Source organism: Kogia breviceps, chromosome 12, assembly GCF_026419965.1.
Source record: "Kogia breviceps isolate mKogBre1 chromosome 12, mKogBre1 haplotype 1, whole genome shotgun sequence".
NCBI lineage: Eukaryota > Metazoa > Chordata > Mammalia > Artiodactyla > Physeteridae > Kogia > Kogia breviceps.
In genome coordinates, this window is record NC_081321.1 from 36,660,315 (window position 1) to 36,675,046 (window position 14,732).

The following is a 14,732-nucleotide window of genomic DNA, read 5'->3' on the forward strand; positions in this document are numbered from 1 at the left end:
TTTGTATAATTAAGAGAGAAAAATCATAAAGATCATACTTTATTTTTAGCCTGACAGAATAAATGTATTATATATATCTCTTCCAAAACCAGTGCACTTAGAAGTTCCTCATTTATGCACTCCATTGTTCAAATCAAAAAGCTGTACATCTTGCAGTATCCACAATATAACAGTCCTAGTAAAAATGCACATTCCTTTAACCCCTTTACTTTCCCTTGAATTTGTTTTTATTTTGGGGGCGGGGTGGAAGGGAGGAAAAGATATAGAAGTTGCGGTGCAGAACTATATTTATTTAGAGCAAAACATTATATCCTACATTAAAAAAAATAATTTTATCAAAACCAAATTCAATCACAGTTATGCATGATTTTCCATTAAAGGTACATGTTGAAATTGCACTTTGCAGGTATCTTGACAGTGTCCTTTACAGTGCTCCCCACTTCAGCCTATGTTTTTATCAGTAGACACAGGTTCTTCCAGAGTTTTCTTTTGGCTTCCCTTCCGTGAATATTTGTATTTGTCTACATAGGCTTTAACCAGATTTGCCACTTTAGTAGAATTTACTTCTCCACTCTTACTATGACAAACCTATAAAAAAAAGAAGGGGGAATATTTTTCTCATACTTAAACAGATTAAAGGAAAATGGAAAGCTTTATGAAAAACAAATATGCCAGAGATAACCAGATATTTTAAAATGTTTCATTATCTCCTGTCAGGTACATGTTTCGTTATCTCAAAAGGTAAAAAAACAGACAAGAATGGTAGAAGCTACCTCTTACTATTTTAATTAATGTAATTAAGCATTCCTTTATTAAAACAGGCATGTTCAAAACAATATGTACATAACTCCACTAAAGCTATAACTTACTTTATCTACCGCTTTCCGCACAATCTCTTTATATTCTTCCTTGGTGATATCTTTATTTTGATAAAATGGTTTAATGGCCAATTTTACCTCCTGTGCTGCTTTTTCTTGAATTTGCAATTTCTGATAAGAGGAAAATGTATAATTATTATTTGCCCAATCACATACTTTCAAAAAAAATTCTTTAAAAATATAAAATTGAAAACACTATACATTTACAATATTGTAAGGAACTATTCAAATATTAGTGTTATAAATACAAAACAGTTGTTTACTAACACATACCAAACATTTCTAAAAATAAATATGAAATACTACCAGTAATTCAATTGGCACCAACATATTTAGACAGACCCTTTAAATAATATTGAAATTTAAGACTGTCAACAATAAATTCCCTTCACCACTTATACAATAGAAAGCTGTTATTTTTTCATCTTTATCATATACAGAATTATGTAGGTTGCTCTCAACTTTGAACTTGCCTTGTCTGTCTTCGAGCTATCTGCGCTGGCTTCCACTGTAACACTTACTTTGCTTTCTGCCAATTTTACAGCAGCATTAGAAGCTCTGCTGTGACTTGATGACGAAGTATTACCAGAACTTGGTCCCTGAACTGTTCCCGTATTTCCTGGGGCTGCTGTCGGAGCAGGCAAGACTGGTGTACTCATGTTATTACTTACATGAGAAGCACTAGGAATACCCTGTTTTAAAGAGTTATCATCAGTTAATGAATTACTTGTACTCAATAACAGTCTTTTAGTCACCTATTAGAAATAACATCAGAAACAAAAAATCAAAGCAATCCAATACTTAAGTACTTAAGGGAAATGCATATTTCAGGTCATTTATATCTAAAGGACTCTGAAGAAAAATGAGTAACATTCTTAAACAGAGCCCCATTTAAATATTTCATGATGACTTTTAAAAAATATGTATGTATTGTCACGTTCTGACAGCAACAATAAAACCAACAAGAAGCAGAGCAGCATTAATAACACTATCTTTCCTACAAGACTCTTTAGAGTAGGTGCCCCCCCTTCAAAGATGGAGGAAAGTGAGACAGTGAAGTCAAATGACTTGCAGTGAGTTGACAACAGAAAAAGATACAAGATCCCAAATTCCCACTCCCCTGGTCTTCCAACTCTTGCTGTCAGGATTCTAGAATTTCTGAGATGTAAACATGAAACTATAATCAACACAATGTTTACAGATTATTATTGAAATTTTTCTATATTTAAGAAGTGCCTCAGAGGCACTTTTTTCAGCATGGTAAATCCATGAAAATGAAACACAGAGGGTAATGGACAATGAACAGCTTTATCTGGTGTTTGAACAAAACAGTACAAGGTTTATCACAGTACCCAATCACAACAAGTTCCCACCCCCTAAAAGTCCAATAAATCAGGGAAAGTGTCCACCACTTGATTCTAGTTTGGCTTATAATTTGGTCTTTTTAACCTGACCGAAAAATCTGTTTGGGTATCAGCAATAGCCTATATGTAGCTCAGATTTGATACTATGTATTCAGTTCATTTTCTCATTTGGGAGTGGGAGGTTTGGAGAAGGACAGTGAAAAAGGGGTTATGAAGGTTTACCATAAACCTAGCCAAATAAGTCACTGTGTATGGATATCCAGCCAGGAAGCCCTTTCTTGAACATCTGTCCCTAATGGCTATATGTTTACAATGGCTATGTTGATTAAACTTGAGTTGCTGAAAACATACCTGCAATTGCTTTCCATCTGGCTGTGAAGCAATGTAGCTGACTTGCTGGGATGGAGGGGGAGGGGGTGGTGGTGGTGGTGGTCCCTGAGATACACTGGTGGGAGCAGCTACCTGCATGAGAGGTACTCCTGTGTGCAGATGCAAGGGCAGCTGAGGATGAATGTTAAACGGATTGCGCTGGAGATTCATCAAAGGAGCATGAACACCCACTGGATATGGGAAGATATTCATAGGCTGGTGTTGTGCATTCATTTGTTGCTGCATTACATTCATTTGTGGTTGCATCATATTTATAGGTAGCTGAGAACCATCACCTTGTTGGTTTGCTTGGTCTTTTAGGTTAGAATCTATCAAAAGAAAAAAGGCTTATGAAAAAAAAATCACGTTACAAATTTCTTTAGCCAGAGAAACAAAGAACCACTGGTTACAATAAAATAGCAATTAACAGAACACCTAAACCAATACCCAATTATTCAGTTTAATCCTGTCATTCCTAAATAATGTGGGCTGATTTTCTAGCTGAAAGAAAACATTCAACTAAAATTATTTTAAAGCATAACTTCACACAATAACATCGGTCAACACTCACAAAGAATCAGTAGCTCAAGAAACTTCCTAGGTAAAGAAATAATCACATAAAATTTAATTAGATTACTAAATTAGAAGGTTAATCACTTTTAAAAAATATGCAACAGAGTTTTTCTTGCAATGTTCCCAAGAAAAGTCAAGGAAAGATATATCTTTTTTTAGCAGTGACTTATTTATAGGAAAACAATGAGCAAAAAATTTTCAAGTGTAGGGCTTCCCTGGTGGCACAGTGGTTGAGAATCTGCCTGCCAATGCAGGGAACACGGGTTCGAGCCCTGGTCTGGGAAGATCCCACATGCCGCAGGGCAACTAGGCCCGTGAACCACAACTACTGAGCCTGTGCTCCGCAACAAGAGACAGTGAGACAGTGAGAGGCCCGCGCACCGCGATGAAGAGTGGCCCCCACTCGCCACAACTAGAGAAGGCCCTTGCACAGAAACGAAGACCCAACACGCCATAATAAATAAATAAATAAATAAATAAATAAATAGAATTCAAATGAAACATTTTAAAAAAATTTTCAAGTATACACATCTGATATAAATGAAACAGAGTTTAAATCCTGCATAGGACTATCTCAAATTCTTCTACTGTAGCAAATTATACTTAAAATATTTATGTCTTTGGCAAGGTTTGGGGCAGGCATGGAGTGAAAAAAGAAAATAAATATTGAAGTGTATATCTATTATATAATACAAAGTGACTTGTAAATAACTGGGATTCATTTTCACATAAAACTATAAATAGGGATTATTTCAATTCATATAAATAAGGTATTAAATTTATAATTTCTTTCTTCAAATAAAAGTGTTGATAAATAAACATAATGTTACCCTGTTCAGTTGTTTCCTCCTCTTGTCTCATCCATCCAGACTGTGGACCTGAAGAATTCCTCCCTCGTCGTGAATAATAGTTTTGTACATCTGCTGGCAGAGTCTTTCTCACAGCCCAACTAGATGCAGATGTCCACCCTGACCTATCTGCCGGTGTATCAAATGAGAACTCTTGCTCACTTTTCCGTTTATAGGGCTGCTGTTCCACAAACTTGAAAGTCTCATTCCCTGAACTATTTGAATTCCCTGAGAGGGGTTTTCGGTTTTGCCACCTGTTTTCATTTTGATCTGTGTAGGCAAAACCACCTCTGTAAGCGCCTCTGCCACGGTTACCTCTACCACGGTTCGACATCCAACCTGAACCAAAGTTTTTATTCCAAGAATTTCCTGAATTTTCATTTCTATTTTCTTCCCAATGAGAATCTTTTAACTTTTCTGGATTTCTGGTCCTCGGATCAGGCCCAGAATTTATTTTTTCTGTTACCCAACTGGGACAGTCATTTCTATGTTTGTCAGCAGAATTTGAATCATCAGCATCTGGACTGATGTCAGTTTTTTCTTTTCTTGTATTTTCATTCTGTTTCTCTGAGTCATTCTTTCTGTATCGATCATTTCCTCGTGGACATCTCCAACCATCATTTGCCCATCTTTCCTTCCATCGAGGAGAATAACTGACTCTGTCATTTCTACCAAATGATGAACTCTTACTTTTTGTTCTAGATCTTGATGGTGACCTAGAACGAGATCTGGATCGAGACCACCTTCTGGTTCTCCTTTCTCTATCTCGATCTCTCTTTGGCCCATCTCTATCACTTTCTCTTTCTCTGCTCCGGGACCTGGATTTTTCTCTTGGGGAGGAATCTTTCAGTCTTGACTGAGATCTTCTGTTTTCTCTAGAAGTGTCTCTTTTTGGGGAGAGTGATTCAGATCTTTTGCCTTCCCTAGTGCTATCTCTTTTTGGAGATCGAGACTGAGATTTCCTCCTTTCTCGTGGGTCCTTTTTTGGGGACTGAGAACGAGATTTTCTCCGTCCTCTTGCAGATTCTTTCTTGGGAGATGGTGATCGAGACTTCCTGCTTTCTTTTCCAGTTTCTCTTTTGGGAGATGGAGACTGAGACCGCTTCTTTTCTCGTGCAGTGTCTTTGTTGGGAGACCAAGTTGTAGATGGAGAATGAAATCTAGATCTTCGAGTACGAGGCTTTTTGGCTTTATCTATCGCATCTATTGGGATTTCAGATGGTTGAGATACAGTTTCAACCTTTTCATTTGAAGGACCAGAAGATGACATATTCTTTTGGGAACTGTGCTCCACAGAATTTTCATTCAATTGTTTAGCATCAGCATTTACAGATGGTTCGAGTTCAGATTCATTCTGGTCACTGCAAAATGAATCACATTCCATAGGTATCATTTCATTATTGTCCTCACTAAAATGCTTCTGAATCAGTGCAATATGTGTTTTAGGCAATTCTGTAGATCTGGGATGTTCAACCAGAGATTCAGTCTTTTTTTCTTCGAAAGATTTGTCCAATTTGGTGTTAAGATTTTTTTTTAATAAATTGTTTTCAGAGTCTTGAATACTATTGAAATTTTCATTTCCTGAAGTATCACATGTTGCAATTATTTCTGAATCTTCATTTTTAACATGCCCAAGCAAATGAACCTCTGAGCTCTCAATAGATTTTTTGTCCATTGTTTGTATAATTCCACCCTCAGAAGATTCTAATTTGGGGCTGTCAATAAGATGTTCTGTTTTTACTGTAGAATCTTTATGATCAATAATTTTTATTATAGGACTCTCCATAACTTTTTCTTCATTAACTGCTGACTCTGCATTCTCAGGGATCTCACCTAGGCTTGATATAGGTTGGTGTACTTCAATTTCAGATCCTGAATATTTAAGAAAATCATTTGGAAGATGATCTGTACATCCATCTGCTTTTACTTCTGATTCTGAAGGTAAAGCTATTTGGTCTTGATTTTCAAATGGGTCACCTCCTTTTTCAGAAGTATTCTTAGAAATCTCACTTTCCAGACATAAAATATTAGCCTCTATACCTGTATTCTCAACTTTTTGAATTTCCTCCTCCTCTCCAACTAGCACAGGAGGACCTTGGGTACCAGACTCAGAATATAAAGATTCTACTCTTTCCTCTGTATCATGGGTCTCACTATGTTCCTCACTTACTTCTACTGGCTCAGTGCAACTTCTCAAGCCATTAGCAGACTCATTTTCTACATTTATCTGCACAGTGTTACTACTTTCTACATCTGATTGATGTTCTTTCTCTAACACAGGTGGTATGTCAGATTCTACTATTTCTTCATCTACTGAATCACTGGAAGATGACTTTTCAGGGGGAGGTACAGAGCTCCGAAGTTTCTTTTTCAGTAAAGGTAGTTTTCTTCCTCTTCTTATAGACTTCCGTTTTGGAGCCTGCCTTGTTTGCTTTTCTGACTCACCTGAAGAGGAAACACTTACAGATGGATTATTACTATCTGGGGCATCACACCCAGAATTATTTGATACTGGGGACCTCTGAGACTGACTGACTGGTTCAGCTCTCGTGTTACGTGTAGATCTCCTTGTGGGAGTTGTTGCTGCTGGTTTTCGTCTTGATCCTCTGGTGTTTGAGGCACCAGAAGTTTGCTTCTTCTCTTCTCCTTCTTGAGTATGTGCTAATGCATATCCTTTGCAAGAAGTACCTAATAATACATGTTTTTTAAAAAGTACAAAGTAAGTGTATGTTTCAAAAAATGATAACAGTTTGGCTTAAGCTTATTTTAGCATAAAATAGACATCTATAACACAGTGAAACAAAATATACTTGTAAATCAAATTATAAATAAATGCATAACTACTAACACCTAAGTAATACCAATTTTTTAATGCTACTGAAATGAGTTATCCCAAGATTTGAATCCATGTGGGGAATTTTATAGGTTAAAAAAAAGAAAATGTTTCATCTGATAACTGCCATTTGCTTAATGAATCACTAGGCAAAAGCAAGAGACAACAGCTATCCATCCACAAATAGTAAAGACTCAAACTATTCATAATTAATAGGAGATATTACTTTAAAGATCTATGGTTTGAACACTGAAGCCCTAAATAGAAAGGAGACTTCTAATCAGTTCCTCAAAGACATGAAGCTGTAATTTCTTAAAAGGAATTTTCTAGTTGGGACAATTTTAAAGTCAAGTCACTGTACAAATATTTAGAAATATCTAGGACTTACTATCTATACCTTATTTTACACTTTTTCTAAGTCATCAACACTCATAGTTTTTATGAGACAGAAAGAGGCTAATAACTTTTTTCAAACTAGAAAGAATTTCAAAAACTTTACCAAAATTTTCTAAAGATATGGTACTTGTTGGAAAAATAGTTCTTGGCAACACAGAGGAGATGAGAGGAAGGACTTCTGTTTCAATATTCCAGGGTATAAAACTAATTCTGAAAATTCAAAACAAAATAAAGACATTTTTGTTTAAATGGTTTAAAAATTAAACCAGCAATTTTAAGGTACTAATTTTCCAAATCAGGTTAGCAACATTAAAATATAGGGTGCTTAAATTATTTTTTGCCAAATAGCTAAAAATGTAAGCTCAAGGTTACTCATTGTTCAAAGATGGCTACCAACTGGCTGCAAAAAACAGAAACAAAACAAAAAACTTTTTAAAAGAACGTTTTTTGATAAATTAATAGCTAAGGGAGATCAAAGGCAACTTAATACATAACAGTTGTTTCTTGTTTAAATAAGTTAATGTAACACCTTGTCAAAAAATTTTTTAGTCTTTTTTTCCCACCACTCTAAAAAATAATAAATTTGGATAATAAAATGCAGATAAATAAAATGCACAGATTTTAAGTGCACAGTGTGATGACTTTTGATCAATGTATATACCTGTATAACCTCCACCCCAAACAAGAAACAGAACATTTCCACCATCCCAGAAAGCTCCTTCATGCCCCTTGCACCAGCCCCCCTCCACTTCCAGGCAACCAATGAGATAATTTAGTTGAGTTAATCAAATCAGGTTTTAAAGAAATTATCAAGGTCAAAGGGGAATCAGTCCATACATTTAAAAAAAGTAACAAAAACTGAAAGTAAAACTACATCACTTGAATTTTGAATGTGATAACCATCATGGATGTTTATCACATTTTTTATTAGACTTCTTTATGTTTTTACAGCATATATTAAGGCCAAAAACATCAAAATAAATACATTTTTAAAAAGGAAAAAAACACCTGATTTCTATTGCTATGTTATATTCTAAAATTCCTCAATCTGAGGATGATGGCTCTTCAAGGTTCCCAGGGTCTCTATGGACCTGCTAAGACCCCAAAGTTTCTTCATTCACAACCAATCCACCCTCTCAGCTTCTTCCTACTCTGATTCATATTATATTCAGTCAGGTCTCCTAACAAAAGACTATCTCACCCAGTCTAAGGTGAGATTCTGGAGTAGGAGGAAAGAAGCTTGAAGAACAATGTGCAACTTGCACATGTACAAAGAAAACAGCTCTAAGAAAAGGTTTCATATTATACATATCTCGACTTTCTAATTTTACTTATGTTCCATTGTTATTCCTAGAGGGTGAAGGCCCTTTGCAGAACTGTATTACAGTGATATATAAAAGTTACAGAATGTTACAGGAATGAATATAAAATTCTGGCAAGGAACTTGGTCTTTACATAGGAGCCTGACTTAAGTATACATCGTGTACCTACCAATGTATTAGTAGTTTCAGAATAAACTAAGAAAGAAAGGGCTAGATTATAGAAAGTCATGAATGCCAGGGCAAAGTAGGGACTTGATCAAGTAGTTATTTAGAATAACACTGTGGAGATGAGAAGTGTCATGATAAAATCAGTGCTTCAGCTAATAGCACACAGGGAAGATTGGAATGGAGGAAAAGACAGAAGAAGGATGGAAGATCTGAATGCTATTACTAATAATGAATCATCATTTGGGTGCTCTCCCTGTTAAAGTAATCAAATATCTACATTTATTAAACAAATAAATAAAATATTCTTTACTTTTCAAGGGGTTCTTTAAATAGGGGCTTTTCATTAGGCATCCGAAACACCAAAGTTGAATTAAACAAAACTTTCTTAGAAACATACCTATTCAATAAGATACCTCTGTGCCTTATTAATGATATCTTATGCACATGTTAGCATGTAGACACTTTAGTAAACAATTTTTTTTTTACCTTCCAACTCCAGGTAATGTATCAGGAAACCATGACAATTCCAGTTCCTGTCTCTTCTGCCTAATCAATGCACTGATTTCATTGACTTCTATAAATTCTGTACTAAAAGATAAATTTTAGACCCTCATCAGAATTCCAAATATCTAAGTTCAGAGTAACAACTGGGTTATACCATAAATAGCAGAAGTTTTTATACCTAGCATTATAAATCACATTTTTTTTAAAAAGAACCTTTTTCTATTTAAACTTTCAAAATGAACTCATTCCTAAACTAAAATTTTTATATTATAAATCTAAATTGTACTAATCTGATTTATAAAAATAACGCTTGAATTTCTATCTTAAGTGACAGAATTTTTAAAAAGTCAATTCAGACTAATATCCTTATTATTTAGAGAAAAAAGCAACACTACGTCTATCTCATGAACCAAAGTTACAGCAAGCAGTTCCAGCCAAAATTCTAGGTGCAATAGTTTGCCATCTGAAACTAAGCATAAGACAAAAGAAGAAAATAAAGGACGGCATGGTTATTTTTGAAACTAAAAATGGGTACAGTTCAGTTTTTCAAAAGGCTACTCAGATATAATTGTTTTCTTTGGTAACTTGCCAACCTCTAAAATTAAATCACAATCTTAATCTGTCTTGTTCATTCAACCAACTCCACGTGTTTTAAAACTCCAACTTAATCTTCAAATTCCACAAATATCTACTCAGTATCTATAATGCCAGTTACTAAGGATTCAAAGATGACTGAGTCTACTCTGAAAGTGTTGTGCTTTATTAGGTACTTCCCTCATCATTTAACAACTAGCCTACTTCTCTATCACATAAAAACTTTGTGTAGAACAACTTAATTTATTATTAAGGAAAAGGAAGACCACTAGAATAGGCAGTCACTGCATAATAGAGGGTCACAAAGTAACAGGTTTCCCTTTATTTGCCAAAAGAAACAAAAACATAAAACAAGGTGCTTTCATGTTTGTTGAGCCAAGTTTAAATTTCTACCAAAAGTTAACTGTAATAACTAAAATATCAAATATAAAAAGCATAAATTAAAAGCAGAAAATACTAACCGGTAAGCTGTACAGGTAAAAGAAGACTCTCCAGTGTGACTACTAGAAGAGAAGATATTGGAGAAAAAATTTCTGAAGCAATGATTTGTACACGGATTTGATCTTTGAGGCTAGAAAAGTAAAGACAGGTTGGTGTTACTGCAAACAAAATCTTTCCACAATAGGTAAACAGTATTGGGTTAGCCAAAAAGTTCATTTAGGTTTTTCTGTTAAATCATACCAAAAAACCCAAACGAACTTTTTGGCCCACCCAATAGTTATATTTAAATATTTTGATATAGCTGAGGCACTAGAGTTATGTACCAAAACAATAACAGACTTATTATCCAAGAAAAATATTTTTCTTTATTTCAACAAACCTTATTTGTCTTAATTATTGCATTTTCTTTTCCTCCCGTTTCACTGTATTTAGAGTTTCCTGTACAAAGACACAAAAAGATCTTGCCTTAATTTTTATTTTAAAAGGTTTTAAATGAGTATTGGTACTGACGTACTGACAAGAGAAGGTTAAAATGTGTAGAAAAGTTGTACTTAAAATAACAGTACTTGTATTTATATAATTTTTTAAATGCTAATTTTATCTTGTTAAGGCACAGACAAAAGGAAAATATAAGAGGCCACAATACAGAAAACTAGTGAAGCATGTAAAATTGCTATGCTTGGAGCATTAAGTATTAAAATTCTAGTCAATATTTTCTGGAACCATGTGCAAACTTAAACCGTCTTATAATAAAAAGCATATAAAAGAAGTCAAATTATTTAATATCAATAATGCACTTGGGCTTCCCTGGTGGCGCAGTGGCAGTGGTTGAGACTCCGCCTGCCGATGCAGGGGATGCGGGTTCGTGCCCCGGTCCGGGAGGATCCCACGTGCCGCGGAGCAGCTAGGCCCCTGAGCCATGGCCGCTGAGCCTGCGCGTCTGGAGCCTGTGCTCCGCAACGGGAGAGGCCGCCACAGTGAGAGGCCCGCGTACCGCAAATAATAATAATAATAATGCACTTAATATATCCTTTCAAGTTATGACCTAAACAACAGGTACTGTTAACTCACCTCAAGTAGAAGCTGACCGGGGAACTGGGGCCATCAGCCCTTGTCAACCATAAATTACCATTTGGCCACAGTCACCAATTTTAATTAAGTGCCCTCCCCCTTCCTCCTCAAACTTTACAGAATTAGGAAAAGTAGAAGTGTTGATTAAAACAGCTTTCTGCTATAGCAACGTTTTTGGTTGTATTGCTTACGACTTATTTTTTGGTTTTACCTGTCCCATCTGAAAATTTATTTCTATGGATACACACTTCCAGGTTAAGGAAGATAAAGGACGAAGAGTTCCTGCTAACCAAAAATTGTGTTAACATTTTTATAGATTACTGCTCTTGGTTTTTCTTTACCATCAAGCCTGTGTTATTAGTCATCTCTACTTGTCAGTACACTTGTCTGCAATAAACTGCTGCTGGTACTGCCAATGCTCTCTCCTCAGAACTCTGGGAAAAGTTTAGTGCAATCAACAACTGGTCTTTCAATCTCCAGTCAAGCTTGTCTCACAAAGGCCCTGCTAACTTTGTTCAAAATAAATCAACCTGACTGACTGGGAGGCATTTCCTGCCACTGCAAGATTGTAAGTATTTTGGGTTTCTTCTGTCCAGTTGGTAACAGCCTACTTTCTACTTAATAACATACTAATTTCCTTTTAAGTTACTATACAACAGCTGTATGGTTTCATGCTATTATCCATCCTTCACACATGTCCCACCCAGAACTGCTGTAACAAATGAAATTTCATGCTGGGGAGAGGGGTGCTGGCTGAGTTCCAGGAACTTATTTTCCTACCCTTTGATGTATATTTAAAAGATGATACTGATTTTTTCAAGTGGTTAAAGCCAGGAATAAAAATGTGTGATAGGTACTCAGCCACATTCTTAGAAATAACAACTTCCTTCAACTAGATGGAGAATTGCTGTGTTGTAGCTACACAGTATTTTTTATGCCCAAAGGGTGCTAACTTGTTCTCATTCAGGTTTCATTCATTCAATACTGAATAAGTACGTACTGTTTACACAGCATTCCTTCACTTGGAAGCCTATGTCAAGAAGCCACGACAGATGAAATGCTCTCTGTGGGAAGAACTGTTAGTTTTCTGGCCAATGCTAAGTATGAAAATCTCATCCAAAAGCTATTTCACATATTTCTGGGTAATTCTCAGGTGATTATGAGCAGCTCCAATGGTGAATTTGTCTAAACTGTGGTTTCCTGGAGACCATTTCACAAGTTCATTCTACTAATCTATCCTTTGGGCAGCAGTGATACATCTTTTCATTTAATTTTTATCAAAGTAATACATGTACATACTTTAAGAAGTCAAACAGCATTTCTAGACTTATTAAATAAAAAAAAGAAAACTACAGCTATCCCCACTTTTGATTTCAGCTCCACCAAAGCACTCATCAAATCCTTTAGCTGTTTCCTCTCATATTTACCTCTTTATTTCTAAATAACATGCTTAAACTACTCTACGTTGATTTTTTGGTTTCAGATATTTTCCATTTTTTTTTCTATAGAAGATAAAGACTTTTGCTCCTCTACCCTAATGTTCTTTTGATATATTAACATTTGACATAAGCAATATTACATAATTATAACTATACAGACATTCTCAGTTGAACCATGTACTGAATTATGATTGCTTTTCTTGCACAACTTCTTGCTTCTCCTAGGGATAATGACTGCTTTGTTTTCTTTTTTCTTTAATATATTATCTATCATTAACTTAGCTAACTCTACAACAAAAGTATACATCTCCTCTTAATACACTCAAATACATCAATTCATCCATCAAGTTTGCTCCCCACTCTCTTGGAAATACTCTTCTTTTGTCTTGCTCCAATCTGAACTGATAACTCTCTAAAAGCAGCTGTTCAACCATCATTCTGAGACTGTCCTCTATCATCGTCACGATCCCCTTTTTTCCTGGGTCGAAACTCATTTTCTTATTTTTTTTCTCCTTTCTCTGTTTCTTTTAGGAACTCATTTTCTGAATCTCACATTGTTCCTTCACTTTCTCATTAAGTGACACATACATATCCTCCAGTATAATTATGAGAAAGGATGTGTGGGAATGAATTTTTGAGCTCTTATGTATTTGAGAATGTCTTTATTTTGCCCTAACACTTGACTGATGGTTTGGTAGTGTACAGAATTTTCTAGGTTAGTAATTGTTTTCCCCAGAATTTTCAAGGCAGTGAGTGTGCTCCACTGCTCCATCTGTTGTTGTTGACAACATTCTTTTACACATGGTCTATTTTCTCTCTCTAGAAGCTCGTCAAATATTGTTATATGCAGAGCTCTACGATTTTATAAAGCACTTAGTGTAATTCTTTCCTCATTTACTAGGTATTAGGTTAATTATCTGGATACTCATACTCTACTATTCTGGGAAATTTTCTTTTGTTGTATTTTTCTTGATAAATTTCTCCCTTTTATTTTTCCTTTCTGGAATTTTAGTACTCAGTACTGGAACCTCATAAATTAATACCCTATCACCTCTTTGACTTTTATCCCACTTTCTGAGGTTTCTAAGCTCATCTTCCACCTCTGTTCAATATTTTAAACTTCTACTATAATATTCTTAATTTCCAAAAGTTTTCTTTTTTAGTCTTTTCTTGTCTCATTGATGAAATATCTCTTCTCTTATCTCTGAGGATATTAATTTTCAAGTAGTTCCCTGTTTCCCAGCACTGGGTTTCTATCAGGTTCCTTTCCTTTGTCTCTTTATTGATCTCTATTATATTGGAGGTACCTTCAAATCTCTGGTGATCCTTGATTGTTTGCAGGACATTAAAATACTGATTGAAGATGATGTTGATGGGTGGTCAGTGTCTTTCAATGGCTTTCACTGTAAGGTGATCAAGCACAGATCTGGCTATTTCATCCAGACACATCCAAATGGCAGTATCACCAAGTCTTTTAGGCAAGACAGTATCCTGGAAGATATCGTCTATCTCCCACTTTGGGAACAAGCAAGATTGCAAGTGCTCTGGGAAGTGATCATGGGTAGGGAACTAGAGGCCTCAACATCTGACTTAATTTCCTTTTCTTTACTCTGTTGTTTCCTCTACCCCCATTTGTGCTATAGTTTAATCTGGTTCAACCACTCATTCTAGAGAGTAAGCCTCCAGTCTTTGCCTGCATAGACTCCTTCCCCTACACTGGCCAGAAATCTGCAGGATAAACTGCTCCTTTAAAAAAATTTAACCAATTCTGTTTTTCAGCACAACCGCATATACCTGCTTTCAGAGATAATAGAGGCCCCCAGACCCAGGACTAAGGTTCATGAACTGATTTGATTCTTAACCCCACTCTCTCCATGAAAGGTTTGGGCTTCAGCTTTCTGCTAAGTTTACCATTCACCTCAAACAACCATT

The 14,732-nt window shown here is 35.5% G+C and overlaps 1 protein-coding gene across 10 annotated transcripts in view; it reads right to left on the minus strand.

Annotated features, from left to right (window-relative positions):
• Positions 1 to 269: 269 nt before the first annotated feature.
• Positions 270 to 14,732, minus strand: part of SCAF11 (SR-related CTD associated factor 11) — a 70,860-nt gene continuing 56,397 nt past the window's right edge. For 5 of the 10 annotated variants that reach the window (XM_059082084.2, XM_067009143.1, XM_059082087.2 and 2 more), the window contains 9 exons: positions 10,670 to 10,728; positions 10,311 to 10,420; positions 9,238 to 9,339; positions 7,365 to 7,471; positions 4,015 to 6,720; positions 2,594 to 2,940; positions 1,352 to 1,570; positions 870 to 989; positions 270 to 588 (listed from right to left, as the gene is read on the minus strand). In XM_059082084.2, coding sequence (XP_058938067.1) covers positions 442 to 588; positions 870 to 989; positions 1,352 to 1,570; positions 2,594 to 2,940; positions 4,015 to 6,720; positions 7,365 to 7,471; positions 9,238 to 9,339; positions 10,311 to 10,420; positions 10,670 to 10,728 — 3,917 coding nt within the window. In that variant the 3' untranslated portion in view covers positions 270 to 441. The remainder of the gene's footprint in view (positions 589 to 869; positions 990 to 1,351; positions 1,571 to 2,593; positions 2,941 to 4,014; positions 6,721 to 7,364; positions 7,472 to 9,237; positions 9,340 to 10,310; positions 10,421 to 10,669; positions 10,729 to 14,732) is intronic. The other 5 variants (XM_067009138.1, XM_067009140.1, XM_067009139.1 and 2 more) reach the window with 2 other exon arrangements.